At 43.1% G+C, this 20,713-nt stretch overlaps 6 protein-coding genes and 1 non-coding gene across 7 annotated transcripts; 2 read left to right on the top strand and 5 right to left on the bottom strand.

The window, feature by feature from the left end:
• Positions 1-82: 82 nt before the first annotated feature.
• BYT42DRAFT_567752 (translation initiation factor eIF 4e-like domain-containing protein) lies at positions 83-1,324 on the bottom strand. The gene is made up of 4 exons (XM_051568114.1): positions 873-1,324; positions 621-798; positions 416-552; positions 83-335 (listed from the first exon to the last, which is right to left on the bottom strand). The coding sequence occupies exons 1-4, from the start codon at positions 1,232-1,234 to the stop codon at positions 230-232; spliced, it is 783 nt and encodes a 260-aa protein (XP_051423503.1). The 5' UTR covers positions 1,235-1,324; the 3' UTR covers positions 83-229.
• Positions 1,325-2,483, top strand: BYT42DRAFT_567748 (40S ribosomal protein S6-B; the record flags this gene model as incomplete). Its single annotated transcript, XM_051568113.1, has 3 exons — positions 1,325-1,410; positions 1,532-1,596; positions 1,826-2,483. The coding sequence occupies exons 1-3, from the start codon at positions 1,405-1,407 to the stop codon at positions 2,478-2,480; spliced, it is 726 nt and encodes a 241-aa protein (XP_051423502.1). The 5' UTR covers positions 1,325-1,404.
• A 546-nt stretch (positions 2,484-3,029) lies between these two features.
• BYT42DRAFT_598354 (nucleoporin Nup186/Nup192/Nup205) lies at positions 3,030-9,042 on the bottom strand. Its single transcript, XM_051570967.1, has 5 exons — positions 8,722-9,042; positions 3,826-8,652; positions 3,600-3,764; positions 3,438-3,529; positions 3,030-3,379 (listed from the first exon to the last, which is right to left on the bottom strand). Exons 1-5 carry the CDS (start codon positions 8,921-8,923, stop codon positions 3,239-3,241), a joined length of 5,427 nt encoding a protein of 1,808 aa, XP_051423501.1. The 5' UTR covers positions 8,924-9,042; the 3' UTR covers positions 3,030-3,238.
• A 1,112-nt stretch (positions 9,043-10,154) lies between these two features.
• On the bottom strand, positions 10,155-11,285 carry BYT42DRAFT_613479 (uncharacterized protein; the record flags this gene model as incomplete). The annotated part of the gene is made up of 4 exons (XM_051571737.1): positions 10,155-10,830; positions 10,897-11,009; positions 11,072-11,087; positions 11,146-11,285. The coding sequence occupies 4 exons, from the start codon at positions 11,283-11,285 to the stop codon at positions 10,155-10,157; spliced, it is 945 nt and encodes a 314-aa protein (XP_051423500.1).
• Positions 11,286-13,997: 2,712 nt separating this feature from the next.
• On the top strand, positions 13,998-14,068 carry BYT42DRAFT_t77. Its single transcript has one exon. It is a non-coding gene; the product is annotated as a tRNA-Gly (tRNA).
• Positions 14,069-14,523: 455 nt separating this feature from the next.
• Positions 14,524-17,784, bottom strand: BYT42DRAFT_613478 (armadillo-type protein; the record flags this gene model as incomplete). Its single annotated transcript, XM_051571736.1, has 9 exons — positions 14,524-14,631; positions 14,692-15,038; positions 15,109-15,301; positions 15,360-15,629; positions 15,689-16,117; positions 16,188-16,261; positions 16,316-17,237; positions 17,299-17,625; positions 17,689-17,784. 9 exons carry the CDS (start codon positions 17,782-17,784, stop codon positions 14,524-14,526), a joined length of 2,766 nt encoding a protein of 921 aa, XP_051423499.1.
• Positions 17,785-17,929: 145 nt separating this feature from the next.
• BYT42DRAFT_567744 (uncharacterized protein) lies at positions 17,930-20,340 on the bottom strand. Its single transcript, XM_051568112.1, has 13 exons — positions 20,322-20,340; positions 20,057-20,255; positions 19,776-19,997; positions 19,683-19,714; positions 19,455-19,633; positions 19,351-19,399; positions 19,169-19,291; positions 18,973-19,102; positions 18,807-18,905; positions 18,627-18,733; positions 18,458-18,567; positions 18,255-18,401; positions 17,930-18,193 (listed from the first exon to the last, which is right to left on the bottom strand). The coding sequence occupies exons 2-13, from the start codon at positions 20,110-20,112 to the stop codon at positions 18,056-18,058; spliced, it is 1,392 nt and encodes a 463-aa protein (XP_051423498.1). The 5' UTR covers positions 20,113-20,255; positions 20,322-20,340; the 3' UTR covers positions 17,930-18,055.
• Positions 20,341-20,713: the final 373 nt, after the last annotated feature.

Raw genomic sequence — 20,713 nt, 5'->3', positions numbered from 1 at the left:
TCTTTGATTGCGCTTTAGCTGCTCGATCCAATTTTAGTAAGTCCATGCTGACCAGCGCAAATTTCAGATAGAATATCAAGCTACTCCACATATTGCCAGGACCCTTCATCCCCTTCTTCACATTGATTTCATCAACCTGTTTTTCTCGTATTTTTCACGCTGTAGATGTTTTTAAATGTTTTAGTTTACAAACAAAGCATAGAATGGTCGCTAATTCCTTTTTCTTTTTTTAAATAGTGATCTTGTTAGCGCCCTTTGCGGGACCGTGATCGCCGTGAGGAGTGAATTCGACAGGAATGTTATTCGGTACGCTCAGGAACTCCTTCAGTTGGCGACTAAATATCATCAAGAACCCGAATTGTTTAATACAATCTCCATCAAATCTGAAATATTTTCTTTGCGTGACGCTACTTACCCTAGTTTCTCTATAATCTCGTTGTCATCTGAGCTCTTGATCCATACAGCAATTCTATAAAACACTTTTCTGACGGATACGACCGCGCCACAGATTTGATCTTCGTAGGCAAACTGTTCACCGATCATGGCCAAAATCTACACGCAGAAAATGGCTCACTTAGTTCAAGGTTGGCGAATCAAGTACTTGTAGCTGAAATGCATACTGTGTAAAGCCAATAGTCGTTGATAGCTTCGCCGGTTCTATTTCTGGGTAACTGAATACTGAACTTGCCGCCATTGGCGTTGGCAGCATCTTCCCACTCAGGTCGGATGCCCTTCTTGAAAATATGGTAATTGGAGCTGACGTCGAGGTGGTTGACTTTGACAATGTTATTATACACGCTATAATACAAAAAAGTTGTGTGGTGTCAATCTTCACGATGCAAAAGCGTGTTCAGTGGCTCTAGTCAGTTTACCCCCAGAAATCTTCGACAGTGTCTACGGAGACGATCTCCTTCAAGTTTTGCGACCAAGATTGGGCATTGGCCTTTTTGCCTGGATTATCAAACCACAAGGTCCAAGTGTTGTGAAGAGGATGCTTGACATTGTAGTTAAGACGGTCATGGAAGACGGTGGTGATCGGTTCGTCGCCGGTGGCGTTGGCTGATTTAGACTCGTTCTCTGCTGGTGCGGTCGCATCAACAGTAGGCTCTGTTGTAGTAGGCTTTGTTTCCGCTTCAGGCGTAGCAACGGCAGGGCGTGTTTCTTGGTCAGCCATGGTGTGTTCAGAAAAAAAAAAAAGAAAAGCCGAAAAAAAATTGTATAGTGAACAACACATTGCTGCTGACGTTGCGGTTCGGACGTCCAATATTTCCGGATCGGATATGTCCGGATTTTACGGCGATCTCTTCGCTCTGCCGTACGAACTTCTCCTGCGCATCACCCAAGCCCAGCGGCGTAAAAAGTACAGCAAAGCCAAATCAGTACTCCTTCCTTTCCATTGGTAGTATGAAGGTACTTACTCGATACCAACGATTACTGCATCTCCTCGTTATTTCGACAGATGGATTGCATTTCTAGCGGAATGGATGATCGTGATGACTGATGGATATGTCTTTTCTTTTCTCATTTGTAGTTGAACATCGCCAACCCAGCCACTGGCTGTCAGAAATTGATTGAAATTGACGACGAACGCCGTCTGTAAGTATACGATCAACAGACATAACATGGAGATGTGCACAGTGGATAAGAGGGAAGGAACGAAAACAGTGGCACGCTTCAAATAATGTCTACAGCAATGGCCAGTTTGGAGCCTCTTTTCGACACCAGCTTATGCTTGGACATTGGGTTGAACGATGAAAAAAGGGCAATAGTGTGGGACATAAATCTTGGTACTGAAGGCTAATGGTTTCCCTTTTCATGTTTCTAGTCGTGCTTTCTACGACAAGCGCATGGCTCAGGAAGTGCCCGGCGATTCCCTTGGCGATGAATTCAAGGGTTACGTTTTCCGCATCTCCGGTGGTAACGACAAGCAGGGTTTCCCCATGAAGCAAGGTGTTTTGTTGCCCCACCGTGTTCGCTTGTTGTTGAGCAAGGGTCACTCTTGCTACCGTCCCCGCCGTACTGGTGAGCGCAAGAGAAAGTCCGTTCGTGGCTGCATTGTCTCGTCCGATCTTTCCGTCTTGTCCCTCGTTGTTGTTAAGCAGGGTGAGCAGGACATTCCCGGCTTGACCGATACCACCGTTCCCAAGCGTCTCGGTCCCAAGCGTGCTTCCAAGATCCGCAAGTTCTTCAACTTGACCAAGGACGACGATGTTCGCAAGTACGTTATCCGTCGCGAGATCCAGCCCAAGAACGCCGACAAGAAGCCCTTCACCAAGGCTCCCAAGATCCAGCGTCTTGTCACCCCCATCACTCTCCAGCGCAAGAGACACAGAATCGCTATCAAGCGCAGACGTGCTGAGGCCTCTCGTGAAGCTGAAGCTGAATACAAGCAGCTCTTGGCCAAGCGTGTTAAGGAAACCAAGGAACGCAAGTTGGAGAGACGTCGCACTTCTTCCATGCAGAAGTCTGCCTCTGCTTAAGTAGATCAAGAATACTGACTCGTTGAACCGTCATTAGACGGTTTCATTCTCTGCAAGCTCACGAATAAAAAAAAAAGTCTATTTTTGTCACATAAATTCGCGGTTTTTTTTTTTTTTTGGTCCTCTTGAGCAATCATATGACAAGACATTGGATGAATATTCAATCGACCTTTGCGTGCATAAAGCAACACAATGTCACAATATAGAACCATGGTGAAGAACCGTCAATTTGAGGTGGACATGCCGAATTAAATACCATGGTGAATCAATCCATTTGAAAATTTCTAATGATTAGTTATTGGAAGTGCAGTGTTCAATTGCTGTTTGTTCCGCCAATAGGTTGTTGCAATAGTTGATATTTTTTTGCCTCCTATACTTCCATAGACGCGTGCTTATCCACGTGCAACCGTAGACTTGCCTTCAAAGTTTCTGCTGATCCGGCCTTTTGCACCGTCAGATTAAGTGATTGCCGAATAGTCAGGACTCCAAAACGAATATTCATATACCGGCAAATCCCCCATGCCACCAAACGAAAGCTGATTTTCATTGCTGAATTTTACTGAGAAATATACATATCTTTTTTTAATTTTTTGAACTCCAGTTGCAACACACTGTATAGAGGAGATCTTTGAAATAGCTTTATGTACGTGTTATCATGTTATGAGTTCTAAAATGTGCTTAGTCTGGCCCGTGGTGATTTTTTTGGTGCGATTGTCAAGTGGAGAGAAATATTTTTATGATTCATAGATACATTGTTTTCAAAGTGATCCAAATCCTCCATTGGCATTCAAATTTTTACGTATGCAGGCAATAAGTTTTTCAGCTTTACATATGACGGCTGATGTCGACAACGGCGTGCGTGTCTGTGTATCTTCAGAAGTGAACAGTGCGTTCCTCTGCTAACCCGAATGTTAGCATTGCTAAAACACGAGTCATGCGTTGTCCTGTTGGGTTTACCTTTTTCGCTGTCAAGACTTCCGCGTGTCCCATGCTGCACATCAACGCAATCACTAATTTTAATGCGGGCTGTAATAACTGTTCATATCGTTCTGTAGATGGAAAAAAAAGGGTAAAATAATTAGTATTGAGGTAGAACGGAGCTCGAACAAACAAAGTTACCTTGTAATGTAAAATTATGATCCGGAGGCATGATAATAAATTGGCAATGACTGAGGACATCCAGGATACGGTTATCAATAAGTGTTTGAGCTCCTTCTTTGCATAAAGCGAGCCTTAAAAAGAGCGACATTTTGGCTTCGTAAATATATAAGGGCACCAGTGGCGCTAAACCGATAAACTGAGAGTTAGCCAGCAATCAACCCTGAAATAAAAAATCTTCCCTTACCATCCACTTGCTCCAAAACATCTCGTAACGCCAAATCTTCTCTTCGGAGCATGTCAATCGTATATCGTAGAAAGTTTTCCTTCAATAGGAAAGAAAGCACGGCACCGTTTTTCACACTGCTCGCCAAGACGTAGAGTGAATTCAGCGTTGTATAGGCGGTTGTTTTCCAAATATCCAATCCATCGCTTGCATCCCGGCATAGAAGCTCCAATAGCTTGATGTGCTTCGACGATACCGATTCCACGAGATACAGTTGCAATGCTGAGGAGGAGGAAGTGCTGGTTTCCCGAATACATTGTAAAAAGCTCACCAATGCTGTATACATATCTCCTCGAATAGCCACCGTGGTTCCATCGCTTCGGATACAGTCGACCATGCCTTCAAAGATGAACTGTAATTTCTCGTCTGGCCATCTTAATATCATGTGATCCGCTTCCGTCGCATGTCCAGCATGCCCGTGTTTCAACCCACGCATGTCTTCCAGTAACCGTTTCACAAGTGTCAGAATGACTTCGCTGAGGCCTTTCAGCACATCCGTATCGACGCCGACGGTCAATCGCATTTTTGGTAACAGCATGGACAGCAAACCGTAGATGATGTGTTCTCGCATTTCAAACGGGAACATATCAAAGCATTCCGCCAGAGTCACTTGCACCACTTCTTTCCATGCACGTAAATTGTGCAACTTGGCGTGAGCAATCTCTCGTCGGTGATTCTCCGCCATCAGGTTCTGAAGGATGCTTCCCATTTCTGCTTCCAGCTTTTGTTTTTCTTCATCAGACTTGACCTTGCCTTCGGCTTCCTCACGAGACTGTTCGCTTCTCAAATGCTGATAGATGCTTCGAATATCGTACAGTTCGCAACCGTATTCGCTTCGCGACGTGAATTTGTCGGCCCGGAAATCTTTAAAGTACGTAGGTATCATAGCGCCAGCCGTTTCCGCTAACTGATCCAGCCAAACGAATTCAAGGGAACTGACAATTTCAAACATTTTCATCAATGGTTGCTGGAAGGATCCCGGCGAAAATGAGTAGACGCGTGGGTGGTCCGTTTCCATATCGGTATCCGAATTGAATCGCTGCATTCTCTCATCTCGTCCGTACAAGAGTTCCAATAAACGTATCACGTCCGATTTTTGTCGCATGCATGCTGTCATATGCAATTCGAGGGCGACGGATTTGAGAAGCCATGCACGCTGATGAAGTTGAGACCGCAACGCAAAAAAATCGCTTGTTACACGGCTTCCATCGGCGGAAATGATTTCTCCTTTGAAAACTGGCGAAGCCACGGCGGCCGCTGTTTCCACACGAGCTGCCATCGCTTTGAATTGACGGTAGAAGAAATCTTCTCGATTTCGCAAATAGCGCATTATGACGGCGGATGATGATTCTCTGGCGCACAAGCGATAGATCAGCTGGTAGCACTTTTCAGCTAGGATGGGATGTGTCACAATCAACAGCAAATCGTCGTTTGTCTTATCGTCCTCGAGCATGCGATCTTCATCAGCTTCCCTTGAGTCGTGAATGCCTTGTCGCAATAACTGCAATATCGTATGCAAGCATTGAAGAGCAGCAGGATTGTTGAGAGGATCGCGCAAGTTCGACGGTGGCCCCATGACATCGTATCCGAGCAAGAACTCCGTAATGGTCGGTGAGGATTTATCGGCCAATGCATTGTCAAGCAACATGTTTACAATCGCAAAACGTACGGAACATCCTGTGCGCGGCATGAAATCGTCGTCTAGGTTATATCGGTTCGCCAACGTTTCTTCCGCTTGCCAGAAAGGAATATTGTTCATGTCGTAGTCGTAATCGTCGTACGTCGTGACTTCAGGCTGATCGATTTCTAAACGTTCACTGACACCGTGAATGATAGAAAACGCATCCTTGTTCGCACCAAGCGCGCCAGCGAGTTTTAAACCAAGACCACCCATAGGTGCATACGTCCCTACGAGACTACTTTGCTTGATCTGTTCACCTGAGCGTGGCTCCGACGAAAGCATATGAATTATCTTGGTGCTGAGAAGACAGATTTCTTCCTGATCTTCGCAATTCATCAACAAAGAAATTTGCACAATTATCTTGGTATGATACAACATCAGCTGGCCGAGAGACACCAAGGATGGAATCGCAGGGATGCTACGACCGCATAAACTAAATTCGGGAGACGACATTCGACTGGATAAACCGGTAACATAGGGTAAAAGAAGGTTACAGAACACATTTTGAATGGACATGACTCGGTATAGCAGCCTTAAGGAACGGAGCAGAGATTGCTTGTAATAGACATTGGCTTCTGATTTGCTGGTCAGAACGGTAGCTGCCGATTCAATGATTTTGAAAATCTCGGCCGTGACGCGACTACCAGACAAGATACGGATCATGACTTCGAAACCAGGATGGGTTACATACTCGAACAGGTGTTGTTCAAAAGCGTCATATATCGTGGGCTCGGTGTTTTTCTCCTGAAGATTGAGTATTTTTGACTTCTTCGAGGTTTCTTTGCGTTTGACCGCCAATGCTTCCAAACGCTGAAGGTCAAGCGACGCGACACTGTTTTCCAAGACTCGGAGGCATGCTTCTGTTAATTGCCATTTGCTGCCAGGATATCGGTACGGCTGATTATTCACCATGAGAAATATGTGGTCGATCACCATTGCAATGTACTGACTAGCTCCAGGCACACCCGAGTCTTTACCCAGGTGGGTGTAAATCGTGTTGTCGTACGGCAGAAATCCGGAAATAAGCTTTTCTTGCTTGCTCTGCTTGTGGATAGCCGAGCCAAGAAGATTCACCACGGCCAAAGTTTCCGTGTATATGCCAAACGACCTTTCAATCTCCAACTCCTGAAGAATCCCGGGCGATTGGTATACAATACGGTCGGTGATCTGGTTGCTTTCCACGGTTTGGAACTGCAGTAGATGCTTTCGTGGCAAAAGGAAGTCGCTTGTATCCAGGATGTACCAGATAGAATCCGAGATTCGTTTTCCTACGCCATTGGAACCACCAGCGTACGGCGAGCAAAAGGCCGTTAGAACATCATACAGTGCTGCACGCAGACTTGTCGAGGTTGCTCGGCTGAGCATCATGGTGATGGTGCCCAGAACATCCAAATGAACGTCTTCCAGGAAGGCGCCACGTGCTTGAGCGGAATATAGCACGACTTGTTTGAATAAACGAAGGAAGCTGATCAAGAGTTGTTCCTCGTCGGGGGGAAGGAGCATAGGCTTGTCATCCGTTGCTTTAACGAGCAAAGGTCCGTAGAACTTGAGTGCTGCAAATAATTTACCCCAGGAATAGAGACCGCTCTTTTGCAGATCCATACGATCGGTTGCTCCGTGGAAGAATCGCAGGGATTCGTCGGCGCAATTCAAGCCCGCGGAAATGGAGGCGAAAAATTCGTAAGAAGCGGCTACTGTTTTCGCCACTTTGATGTCGGTGAGCCACTTTGTAAAACTGAGAAGTCCATGGTCGTCACGACTCCAAAACTTTCTTCCGGCATCAGGTCGGTTTCGATAAATGCTTGCTAACAAGTTTAGGAAATCTTCCAAATCATGGCATTGAGTGGTCTTGTCATTGGTACTGGTCACTGCACTACTCGTGGTTAAAGGCATCTGTGCAGGTAAGCTCGTGTCTTCTTCTCTGTATTTGATTTCGCGGAGTACATTCGACATGCGATGGATGAATGCATCGCACACGTCTTCCAGTTCATGGACCACAAACGGTTGAAAGTCGCTTCGGATCGTGGCATTAAATCTTGTAAAATCGCTGGCATCCACTTCCCATCCATCGGCTGTTTTGCTTTTGGGATCACAAGCGTTCACTTTCAGCACACTCCGATCCGTTTCGATGATCGCAAGATGCTGTTTGAAATATAAAAGATATTCGTCCATGAACGCAAACACTTTGGTAGAAATGGCGCCCTCCACGAGTTTTTCAATGACGTCGTCCGATAAAGACAGGCTTTGCATGATGCTCGGTTTTCGTTCAGCCACATGAAGCAAGAAGTCGACCCATCGAATGACGATCAAGGATTTCAGTACAGGGACCTTCCATAAATTGTTGGTAATTTTTTCTTGGAATTTCTTTTGGAAGACCTCGTCGTTAACGATCCCATCCACTCCTCCCATTGCATCATCAGGATGGCTGCTAGGCGACAATGCAGCCACAAGAACGAGTAATAAATAAGCTGTTGCTGTATCGGTCAGATCGCAATGTTCGAGCATGGTCAGAATTTGTAAGATATCGTCCGATTCAAACCAAAACAAAGAAGAGAGATGATACAGGATTTGACGAAGGTACAAGCGTTCATCGATCAGTCGTTCCACGCGTGCCGCCATGATTTCCTCTCCCAGCTTTCCACTCCCAGTTTCGTTGGTGGCTGACGTCAATGGCTGCGATGTTGTTGTACTTTCTGAATGATGGATTGATTTACTGATACCGTCTATACGCTCTATGGTTTGCAAAAGCTTCGCTGGAAATGATACGGTCGGTGAATCTTTGCCGTAACTGTTGACGGGAACTTTTTCGTACACAATATCGGCCATAAATTCGTAAGCTACAGAGCGCACTTCGTCGCTTACAGAAGCATCTTTGGCGGTCTTGAGAATCGCATCCAAGCACGCTAAAATGTATCCTTGCTCCGAGTAGTACGATAGAATCGCAGCGTCCACTGCACTACTGCTCACTTGCGAAGCGTCACCCGATCTCCTCATTAGCAAACTGGCTGCAACATGTTCGTTGATATCCAGCTGATCGGAAATAAACAAAGCTTCTTTTGAGAATGCATTGCTAACCCTGTGAGAGGTACGATTGACGTAAGCTTGACCTATGTAATAAAAGAAAAGGTTACAGACTATTTTCACAATGACGAAATGAACAACAGTCATTGCAATACCTGATTGCAGCGAGCTGCGATGACTCATATTCTTGGGGGGATCGTCCAAGAGCGAAAGGAGCTTTTGTCGATGAAGTTGTAGTTGGTGTCGAAGGAAGTCGGCCGCAGCTTGAGCGTCGGTGGCTGCCCGTGCCTGGCAGATGACATTATGCAGAGCACGAGCGTCTTCCACCCATACCGGGATATCTTGATTCTGCGTCATATATAGGTATGCGATTGCAGCTATGACTGCTGTTCGAGTACAATAGAAAGTCTAGCAGACAATGTCAATAAAGAAAGGCGCTGTGTGACTTGTCAAACTACGCGACCGTTTGCATTCGTAAACGGAAAACACTGAAATTGAAGCTGTCCCAAATTGAGGCACACAGTCTACTGTGACTGCTCAAAGCGCGGCTTCGTCGAGAGGGACTAATCGTGGTGTTCTTCAAGTGCCAGCCCATCTGCCTGGCACTTTTTGCACCTCTTTCGTCACGAACAGTGCTCGCTCAAATCATGCCTCGTTTTCTTTTTTGAGATGTTTACTTCATATACTTAGGTTCTTTCGAAGAATAGAACTCATACGGAAAATTGAGTTAATCTTGAACCGAAGTGGATAGCCCTTGTGAAGCGCATATATGCCTGTTCTATAATGGAAAGTATCACAAAATCATTTTGTCCCAAAGTTTTGGAACTTTTTTTTAATGGCAACAATGTACGTTGAAACAATGAGAGCCGATAGGCACATTAGAGCCTTTCTTTGACGAGGCTTGGAAATTGATTCTGGTTCCTTTCGACCCACTCTCCTGAACCACTCACTCTGTCGACAGCTTCGGAGCAAGTGAGAGTAACCGCTACATATGTTAAAACTTTATCAATGAAGTTGATAAAAGCTCCTTTGACCTATTTTCATTGATTCTAGAGCACGCATTCTTGAGTTCATACTAGAAAATATAATTTCCCTCATCTTCCAGCATATCAAATGCTTATTGATTCCGCAAGCTTTTCAATACTCGTTCGTCTGTTATGTTACTTGTCCATATAAATCAATCTTTAGGCTATACTAGCATGTATACTTCAATGAAACTGTCTGTGTCCTATATCATGATTGGAGCTGGAAAAATTATTTAATAGCGTACAGCAAATCTCAAAATACTGTATCCTCATGACTACAGTATCATTCCATTCGGTATGAATATCTAAGCTGGTCTTAGATAAGGTAAACTGCAGGCTTTTCAGAGCAGGAATTTGGCAGGCTGCTTCAGCTAATACTTTTTTTGCTCGCTGTTTGGCACAGAACGTATTAATCGGTCCATTATGCATTAGACTAAAAGTTAATGTGAGAAAGGATATATTTTAAACTATGAACTCTTGATGGTTCGTTTATTGATCCCTCGACAACCTTCAAGGGACAGTAAAATGATCTTATTACAAAGGCTATCCACTAAGGTTTACTCCTATTCATCATCATCTTCCTTGTCTTCGTCTTTTTCATCATCGTCTTCGTCATCATTATCTTGATCATCATCATCTTCTTCTTCTTCTCCTTCTCCTTGGGATGCATGCTCCTCATCTTCTTCTGGGGCTCTTCGCTTTAAAGCCTTAGTTTCTTGATCTTCTTCTTCTTCGTCGTCATCTTCGTTCTCATCATTTTCGTCTTCATCATTTTCGTCTTCATCATCTTCGTCTTCATCTTCGTCTTCATCGTCTTCTCCGGTGTCTCTGCGCTTTAGCGGGGAATCATCTTCTTCATCGTCATCGTCATCGTCATCTTCATTTTCCTCATCTTCTCCGGTATCTCTGCGCTTTAGCGCCTTCTTTCCTTCTTCATCATCATCTTCTTCATCACCGCTTTCGTCTTCATCACCGCTTTCGTCTTCATCATCGCTGTCGTCTTCATCATCGCTGTCGTCTTCATCATCGCTGTCGTCTTCGTCATCGCTTTCATCATCGTCTCCGCTTTCATCGTCTTGCTCGCCGACTTTTCCATCTTCTTCGGTTTCTGAGCCATCGACCATTTTGGTGATATCGGTGGCCTTGGAGGCTACATCTGCCGCGAGATCGACATCGTCCTCTTTACGTCTTTGTAACAGAGAACCACGTGTAGGATCGGCGACTCTGTATTTTGCACCACTATTAAGAGACTTGTGAATATTCCCTGTATCCGTTTCACGTAAAAAAATCGAATCTTTCACTTACACGTTTGCTTGTTTTCCTGCTGCAGCCTTGGTCTTGCATCCACCGGCTAAGTCTTTGCAGTTAACATTGGCAGCTGTCTCTACGCCATCATTGTCGCCACGTTTAATGAAATCCTATAATAACAAATTGTGAGCCATTATATTTATGAAGTAAAGTTCGCAGTTGAGATATATACATCAGGCATATACATCCTAGTCAGATAAATGATGATGAGCTTCGTGCATTTCGCATGTTAATATTCATATTTACCTCTGTGCAGCAATGATTTCACGGCGCGCATGTTTGCTGGCAATGCTAGTGCCATGACCACCATTGCTATCGGCGACGACGCACAGTTGGTATCCAAGAGCCAACAAAGCAAACAGTATGGGTGTTTTTGTGAAGTGCATTGTTATTGAGAAGAAAAGATTCAAGTCTGATGTGGAAAAATATTCTGCTGGCAAAGTTTCTGGTATTTATGTTCTCGAATCATAACCTGACAAAAATAGGATCCCCTTCGGTCTATAAAGATCAGCAACTTTTTCTCCATGGCAACTTGCAAGATAACATCAAGGGGTAAACTTGCCTAGATGTTGTTGTATTCTACGAACCCCCGCAAGCAGTTGAAGGTAGACTATTAAGGAGTAACCAATGTACGTTGCATGATTTTGAACCTTGTTGAAAGGAGATCGCTCATATTGAAAAGGATCTACTGAATTAGGTTTTAGGAGTTCCTTGGATCGCCTTCACAACCGTGCTGGCTCCTAGTATGGCGTACGCATGTATAATACCGTAGTACAATGATCCCATATACAAGTTTTATTCTTTGTGGTCGTCTGCAAACCAAGTTCGCCAGTAAAAAGAAAATGGCGCTGTCGTTATCATTATCACGTCACCTCCGTATTCATGCTTCAGACGTAACTCCTCCGATAACAAGAAAATGACTGCATGAAATACAGGAGCTAGGGGAAAAACTTGCAGTTTAGACCTTTTTTCCTTGCGGGAATATCATAACCAAAATAATGTTTTTGCTCGTCGATCGAATGTCAAGAAAATTTTCATTATATCTTAGGATACCCACGCATCTGGGCGATTATATGTTTTAAATTTTATATTAGGTTATTATACTAGAAACTTCACCCGGTTGCTATATTTCGCACAATATGTGGGTATGTATACAGTTAGTCCATTTGAGAATGGTGAGCTCAAGTTGCGAGACTAGACATTAGGCTTAGACATCTCCTGTGGCGCACTTATCCCGTACTGATTGATTTCGGTCTCGGGGCTTTTCAGCTGGATTGCATAAAAAGGGGATCCAAACCCGCAATTTTTCTTTCATATTGCTGTGTTTTTCAAGCCTGGAGGTGAATTCAGTTATTCATATCAGAAGAGAAATAAAAATTGCATTATCATGACTTAGGAAAGTATCAATCACATTTAAGTATAAATGGATGTGTCCGACAACTCATGGAAACTAAAAGACGTTGTTGAACCTTATTTCCACACTTGGTGCACAAAGCTGGAAGTATAGGTTGCAGATCTTGAAATTTTTTGGTTCTCGAATTTATTTTTGTAGTAATGATCTTTCATCTTTTTGTGCGATTGTACTAATCCGTATCAGGAATCGGTCAAAAGCTTCGCTCATCTTAATATCCGTTTACTCTTAATTCTACTTGTTTTTTTTCAAGCGTAGTTGCCCATGGACACCATATCCTAATGCAAGCTCGTGATTACTGTACCGCCCCGTCTCTGCTCATTATAATGTACTAGCAAAAATAAAAACCTGCATAACATATGATCGCGTCCTGCACAACAAAGATATACGCTGAGCCCCAAGTGGAACCCTTAACGGCATCCTCTCGCACACATCGCTTCTCCCTACATCTTGCATAAAATGGTGAGCTGTTCTTGTTTGTGATGAAGTAGAAATTACGTCCGAATATATCAACCATAAATAAACACGCTTTAAATGAAGTGGTATAGCAAATTTCTTTAGCGCTGTTATAATCGAACGAGAAAGTAAACAAATGTATCTATGAACACGTAAGATCAACGGTCGGTGCAGCAAAGCAATACAATTTTATTCCTATTGCTTCCATGTAAAATCATACACTGCATAAGTCGATCGCATTCGATTACTTTATTGGTGGCAATAAAAATCTGCAGAAGATCCTCAGTTACGTTGATGGTGGCAGCATTCTAGAATAAGAATACATCGGTGACTGTGATTTTAAGCGAACTATTGATGGAAAATGTCACCATATTATAATATTTTGTTTTCGGTATATCCTTATCGAAAGACAGAGAGGCAGGTATTACTCTTTTTTTGCCAGGGTTCTAAAGAGAAAGCGACCATTGTATTATAGCATTCGCTTCGGAGACAGAATTAGGTTGAATAAAGCGATCCTTAGCCCACAATGCTAGGTTTACCCGGCCATAGTGATATCATCTACGCTACTGTAACAACTCTAATTAGAAAAATTTTATTCCACTGCTCCCAAATATCCTTTGCGCAACGACTATTACCGTCCTTGGCGCATTATGTATACACTTCATTTTTTCATCGAGTTTATGTCTTATGATCTCGAAAATGAAGTAAAGGCACATTGAAATTTTCGTTCATTTCAGATAGCTTGGACTGGTCGAGGATATCATACAGAAATACTATATGCAAATATACAGCGACCGCAGCGTCAATCAGTAGTATTTATTGTATTCTCCAACATGGTCATAAAAATTCAAGAAATTCATTTTATAACCCGCCTCAACAACGTAATGACGTTCAATTGTATTTTAGTAATATTAGAGAGTTTGGCTTAATCAATGTGATTCCTCTTATCTTGGATAAAAACTTGTAGTTTTATCATTTCAGGCATTCTACGATTAGTAGCTTAGTGAATATCTTTCCTTTTAAAGCTGATGTCATATAATAGCAGTTATACAACAAGCAAATTCAATAAAAAGAATAGAAAAAATGGTTGCTTATTAGAAATATTTGTATAAATGGCGATGGAATCAAACTAAATGATTGGTGGAAACGAGCAGTCACAACAAGATTGATGACGTCATCAACTTTATAATTTTACTATTGTCTAAACTCTTTTTATGTCGAAAATATCGAAGCGCGGATGGTTAAGTGGTATAATCTTCGCCTGCCACGCGAAGGGCCCGGGTTCGATTCCCGGTTCGCGCATCTTTTTAGTTTTGTGGATCGACCAACAAAATTATTTTTTTCCTCCTTTTTTATGACTCGCACGATCCATTACTCACTCATCGATGAAGCAACCTATTTCCTTTTGTTATGACTACTTGAGCATCCTTCTATCATATGCATTTGCTCCTACCGAGACATGAAAAATAAACCTGGGAAAAACCGCTGTAGGTAAAATGAAAGCGAAGGGTCGTTAAGTATTCCATTGCAAACCTTTGCGAGACAACGCGAAGCAGATGCGATAACCCTTTTTACTCTGAATTTCAGAAAATTAGGTAGTTATGGTGGGGGTTCTTTTTGTTTGTTTCACATATCAAAGGAATCGATCTTGGCTTAACCAGCGCTGATATTTAGTTAGCTTTTGACATGGGAGAGTAAGAGCCGGAGTGCAACGCGCCATTTCTAGATTTAGGATTTTATTTATTATGTAATCTCATCTATACACCGTACCATGTCTGCAAGGCTGTACTTATTACTAAAGGAAGTGCGTCGAACTGTTGTTGCCATTGTTGTTGGCCTAAAAGTGATTTATATCCCACTAAAAGCTAAAGACAGCAGAAATTCGTCAGTAGAAGCATGATTTTCCCCATCGCTCTTGGACTTACCGTTGCAAAATTCTCTCTTAACGATAGATCTTCAGTATCGTAGGTGCCTATGGCTAGACACAGTGTGTGAAATTCGGAAATAGCGCCTTCAGGGTTGGCTTTGATGATGCAACACAGACCCATAAACGCCGATACTTTTTCTTCGCTGTCACGAATAGGCATGAGAGACAAAAGCCACGGGCGAATAAACAAAGGAAGCTGAGGTGCAATAAGATCAGCTCGAACAAGACCTAGTCGGCCGATGGTGATGGCAATGTTTTCAAGCAAGGTACGAGAAATATCCGTGTCCACGATCAAAGGCAGCAATCGTTCGAGGACAGATTCTATAAATGGTTCGAACCCATTTCCTAGACAAATGAATTGTGAATTTCTGCAAAACACTATTTTGCCATATTAACAGTAAATAAAGACACGTACCCCATTTCATGACAATCTCACCAAATGCCCATATGGCATTATTTGCGGCCGAGGAGTAATCTTTGGCCTTCTCTATTTGTGTTAACATATAGGGTATAAGCTCGGGTAGAACCGGTAATATTTGGTCAAAACACGATGAAGCAAGGTCACCGATCAAAGCATAAGCTGACTGCCGAACTTCCGCGTTCTCATCCTAACACATCAATGATAAGGTAATGAACCATTTTTCCAACGCAATCAAATTGCCTTACAGTGATACAGGCAGGTAATAACTGAAGCACGGAAGGGGTTGTTGAAGCTATGAGAGGACCAGCAGGAGAAACGATCGATTGCAGCACACTTGATATCAGGTCCAATGATACGATTATAAAATCTTTGTCAGGCTGTTCAGCTTCACGAATTCCAGCAGTCATTTGTCCTGCGTCCAGAGTATTATAGACAAGTTTCACACAGCGTTTGTAAACAGGCTCAGCATACGGTAGGAAGCTCTCACCGAGGGCGACCGCAATAGATGACATGCACTACGAGTCAATGTCAGAAGGTTTTGCTCACGGTACTTTTAACACGTAGAATAACTCACCTCAAACAAAGTAAATAGATCGCGACTATCGTCTGGTATTTCTTGCCACTTTTTGGTGAGAGGGGGCATAAGAATATTAACGTACTCCAGAGAATTCAGGGCGTCCCCGGTGACATCCGCCAATGTGCCTACTGTGTCTGCCAGTAATAGGAAGTTCTGGTGCTGATATCTCTGCCAAGCATTTGATACAGTCATAAGGATAGGTTGCAAGTAAGGGACAAGTTCCATAGTAAGATCTTCTTCATAGATAGCCAGCGCTGCACAAGCTGCAGCTTGAACCTTTTTGTTGTTGTCCAGTAATCGATCCAGTAGTCCACGAATCAAGGGCTCCAGGTATAAGGCTCGGTTAGTTTCACTTTGCTCGATAGCTTGCTGTATCCATGTACTGTAACGCCCCAGAGTCCAACAAGTGATTGACCGGACGAGGAACTAAGAGTTTTAGTGAGAAGCCTGTAAGAAAGGCCATTGGTGACCGGGGACAGCAATTGAGGGTAATTACCATTGGATGATTCAATTTTTGGAAAAGATAGGGGATTAGTTCGGGCAAAATGGAGGAAAGTGATTGCATGCCGCCTATGCAAAAGTTCGTAAGAATGGCAATTGACAAAAGATCAAACTTGACGGTACCTTCAGATAAAAGACCTAATGCGTGGATACCACATTCTTGATTTACCCAATCCGAACTCTCCAATTCCGATTTCAAAAGCGGTAGAATAAGTTGTACCAGTTCGCCTTCAAAGGCTGCACACATTACTTCAAGGGCGTGTGCGCTACATTGTCTGAGATTCCATTCAGTATCGTCGTCGTCATCATCATCATCATCATCATCATCGCTGTCGTTTCCTTCTTCCTCTTCTTCATCGTCGTCTTCGGCATCGTCGAGCTCCTCCTCGTTATCCAATCCGTTGATATTGGCCTCAGTCAAATCCTTCTTATCGGAACGTTGAATCTCAACCAGGGTAGAACGATGAAAGCGCGGTTTGATATCCTGATCGCGATCTGCAATATGAGCATCACTGCTCTCGTCATTCAAAGCGCTGATCTCCATTTCCGAATACTTCATGCTTTGCAGCAGCACAGGCAAAATCTTGGGGAGATAGGGTTCCAATTCGTCTCGTAGATGATCTTCTTCTGCAAATACGAGCCAGAATTCGGACGCTTCGAGTGCCAAGTCCGAATTATCGGACTGCGTACAAAAGAGCATATATTCCACCAAGTTTGGCATATGTTGCAATAGTGACTCTGGATACACACCGAGTAGATTCACCAAAGACTGACACACAGCCATTCGAACCTTGATATCATCATCCGTTGCTCGATCGAACAGGCCGCCAAGGTAGTCATTAATACGATTCATTAATGAAGGAGGACGTACGATGATGAATAAAGAAATCGATTGAATTGCATAGAGACGGAATTTCGGATTCGGGTGGTTGAAGAAAGTGATAAGTTTTGGAATGATATATTCTAACGGTTGCGAATCCCCAATCTTTTCGGTCAGATCATGAGAGCAGTCCTCGCATACTTTGAGCAATGTATTGAGCGCATTCTAGAAATAACAGAAACCGATTCATAATCCAGTTCGTCACGGCGAAGTAACTTTGACCTACTTCTACCACCCCCGCGTCGCTGTCGTCGAGTTTTTGTAGAAGTTGCTCAAGAGCTTGAGGCCACTGACGAACATGTCCTTTGGCAAGAATGGCGGCGATGACAAGACTGACCGTCTTTCCTGTTTGATCATTTGTAATGTGCTGCAGGCAACAAGCTTTGACGTATTGTAGCACGTCAGGAGATATCCGCTCATAGTATGAGAGGACGTTATTCTTCAGGGTCAAGCCCGCAACTGCTCGAATGTGTTGATCCACGTGTGGCATTTGCGTCAATATGTACACTAGGTAGTTGTTGTAATCAGGCACCGCATTGAAGTACTCGAGCCTCTAACATCCATGTGTTTGCATTAGCGTCAAGAGAGACTAGCGAAAGAAAGATGCGGATTTTACTTGTTGAACAAAGCTAGTATTTGTTGGGTTGATTGCCTCGTTTAGCAGCGCTAATAGATCGGAAAGACCTTGGTCATTTGGCTGCCAGAAGCTCATACTGCAAAAAAGACTGAACAACCTGCCACCCTTGGTGGATTCATCATAGAAATAAATGTCATTTCGGAGATACAATAAATGGTCGCTTGTGTTGCTGGGTGGCCTTTAAGTGAAAAAGGGTTCGAAATATTGGTATCGTTTGGTTCTTAGATAAAAAGCATGGTAGGGTTGCTTGAATTCTGTATTGCTTCTGGCGTATATAATCTATCTAATAGCATGCTAATGACTAAACGTCCATTCCATTGATGTAAGCAAAAACGAAGCCGTATTTTTAACAGTTGCGCATGACGGGATCCATGAAGGGAAGATCAAGTAACTCATAAGCTTCTTCTTCAGATTGCACATTAATACGCTTTTTAGGTGCAGTGTCTGTAAAAATGCCGTTACTATTAACGGATAGTTGCTTTTCCTATAGAATTTTTGAGGCAATGAATATGGACGCTGCATCAGTGGACGTCATAAAAGCCAACCTTTTTCGCGTAATCGCGCAAGGAGCGCTCATATTGTCTAGATCCCGTCCACCCGAGAACAGCCGTGGGATATTCTGTACGCGTTGCAACAATCAAATCCACTTGTCGGAGGATCGATTTGGAAGGCTGTAGAAAGGCACAAAAACACTTGCATCGTAGATTAATTTAGAATGGGCTGTACCAGAATCGTTCGCAATACTTACTTTTTCCAAATCATCCATTGCTCTTTTCTTCTTCCGTATTGTGTTATCTTCTCCAGACACGTCTTTCTTTGGTCGATCAGCCGAGAACCATAGTATGTGTTGGATTAAACCTTAACATATCATTAGTTGGGTTTAGCCTGATGTTTTTGATGAATCCCTTGGTGCCTACCTTTTTGTTCTAATCGTGCTGTTAAATTTCGCAGTAAACCAACGGTACCATCTTCGCGGTGGCTGGATATAATGATATCCAGATCACCGTTTTCTATTTTCCCTCGTCTTTGAAGGGAGAAACCGTTTTAATCGATGCATGTGCTTGCATAATATTCGTAGACCGCATAGACCAACCCACCTGTATCCTCCCACGGGTTTGACAAAACCTTCAACGTTCAGCGCAGCCACTTCCCGATCGATAAGAGCCACCAACTCTTCTACATCTTCTCTACTCATTCTTTGATAGCAAATTATTGATCGTTTAGCATGCAAAGAAAGTATCCTGGTTCAGATAATTGACCTACTTTTGTATCAGATCAGGAAGAAGCTGAATTCCCAGTCTCACTATAGATGTTAGCTTGGCATTGTCCAAGACTTCTTGTAGAGTGCGATAACCCATGTCCCACCAGATCTTGGCTGTAGCTGCTCCGACCCCTAGAATAGTCGCGGCGTATTAGAAGCAAATTACTTCTATAGGAGGATACGTGACGTAGTACTCACCAAACACTTTATTGAACAGGCGTAATGTAAGGAATTTTTCGTCGTGAAGCAATTCGCTCGCTTCTGGTATAGTCCCTGTTTGAAGGTACAACCGTACCAGCTCCGTCATCTTTTTGCCTATACCTGTGTGATAGTGAGCATAACGGGAATAATTATCCGATAAGGAAATCTTTTTTTTGTACCGATAATCTTGGCTGCCTCTTTTGACGATCTTATTTCTCGTGGATAAGCCTGCAAGGCAAGAGGGTGTGAGCTATTGTCCAGTAACACGATCAAAAATACATACTTTCATAGCGGCAATAGCATGACGATAGCTGAGTGCATTTTTATCTTCCTGGTTAAGTTCACGTTGCTCCTCCAGCAACTCCAGATAGGACACAAGTTGTTTGTTATAGCGTGGTCTATACGGTGTAGGACGAAAGCATTCATATTTTGTGTTATTAAAACCAGGAGCCAAGCCAATGTCTATCCTTGTGGTGTGAGATAAAGCATAAATAGCGCCTGTTCCACATACCCTCTCCATCATTGTCGTCCATCTCAGAGTCGCTGTCCATGAAAATCGGTTAAAAACAAATGTTCGAAATAGTTCCTTTGGCGCATAACCTACGTTTCTTGGGTCGTATCCTCCTCCTCCTCCTTGGAAGATGAAGTAGATGGTTCTGCTTTCATATTAGAGAAACGTTGATTCAATATGTCATTTAATTGTGGTATATGCGGTGTAGAAAGTTTTTGGAACAAAGTATCAGTCGAAGGTTTGTTCACTTCACGTGCAACATGCGGCATTTGAAGTGAATATGGCTCCATGGGAAGTTGTGCATGTTTTTTTTCACTAGAAACAAGCCATTGCGTTATTCACTCGTTCAATTGGACAAGTTGTATGAAACGTACCACTCTTTAACCCAGTCGATATTCACTATGGGTATCTGGTAAGAATTCATGAGCATTCTTTCTTCTTCTCAATTTTATGCAATCGTCTATAGGGTTTATTTCACCTGGTGATTCTTCAAATGTCTTCGAATACGCCCCAGGGAGGTCATTACTGTCAGAACCATGGCAGCGTTGGTTTCACTATCACATATTTCGCCACCTTTTTTGCAAAAATTAGAAATGTTCAGTGTTCGTCCCACAGTTGTGCTGCTTGCAAGTGTCCCACCATGCTTTTCGATCAAATGTTTAATGGCCGCAGCAGTATATGGTTCAATTTTAACCGGCAAAATATATGCCTTGACGCCATCGAAGAACTGATTGTTACTCATTGAAAAGCATGATAAGAAACTGACATTCCTTCATTCGTCATATTAAATATATGCATTTCTTTTGGGTTTCAGAACGTCATGAAATTGCGACCAAACTCCGCCATTTTTCTTGTTCATTCCAGTCGCGCAAAAACCACCAAAATACGGGTTTCCCTCGAGAATATTACGTCAAAAAGGGGCAGATCACAGGTTGAATTATCAGAAATAATAGATAAAACAAGACAGCGCTCTATTATTTTGGACGGCTTCATTTGGAGAACAGGATCATTTCATGGGGGAGGGGGCAATC

This window comes from Radiomyces spectabilis, assembly GCF_025331425.1.
Source record: "Radiomyces spectabilis strain NRRL 2753 chromosome Unknown BYT42scaffold_6, whole genome shotgun sequence".
In the NCBI taxonomy this organism is placed as follows: Eukaryota; Fungi; Mucoromycota; class Mucoromycetes; order Mucorales; family Radiomycetaceae; genus Radiomyces; species Radiomyces spectabilis.
This window is presented reverse-complemented; position numbering and strand designations above follow the sequence as displayed.

Bases quoted from the DNA above. Each gene is read 5' to 3' on its own strand.
- BYT42DRAFT_567752 (XM_051568114.1), bottom strand. From the start codon at position 1,234: ATGTGTTGTTCACTATACAATTTTTTTTCGGCTTTTCTTTTTTTTTTT. The intron at 799-872 runs GTAAACTGACTA...TTTGTATTATAG, and splicing joins ACTGTCGAAGATTTCTGGGG to CGTGTATAATAACATTGTCA. The intron at 553-620 runs GTATGCATTTCA...TTCTGCGTGTAG, and splicing joins ACGACTATTGGCTTTACACA to ATTTTGGCCATGATCGGTGA.
- BYT42DRAFT_598354 (XM_051570967.1), bottom strand. From the start codon at position 8,923: ATGACGCAGAATCAAGATATCCCGGTATGGGTGGAAGACGCTCGTGCT. The intron at 3,765-3,825 runs GTAAGGGAAGAT...TTATCGGTTTAG, and splicing joins TGTTTTGGAGCAAGTGGATG to CGCCACTGGTGCCCTTATAT. The intron at 3,530-3,599 runs GTAACTTTGTTT...TTCCATCTACAG, and splicing joins TCATAATTTTACATTACAAG to AACGATATGAACAGTTATTA.
- BYT42DRAFT_567744 (XM_051568112.1), bottom strand. From the start codon at position 20,112: ATGCTCATGAATTCTTACCAGATACCCATAGTGAATATCGACTGGGTT. The intron at 19,998-20,056 runs GTACGTTTCATA...GCTTGTTTCTAG, and splicing joins ATCGACTGGGTTAAAGAGTG to TGAAAAAAAACATGCACAAC. The intron at 18,568-18,626 runs GTAGGCACCAAG...TGATATGTTAAG, and splicing joins AGCACGATTAGAACAAAAAG to GTTTAATCCAACACATACTA.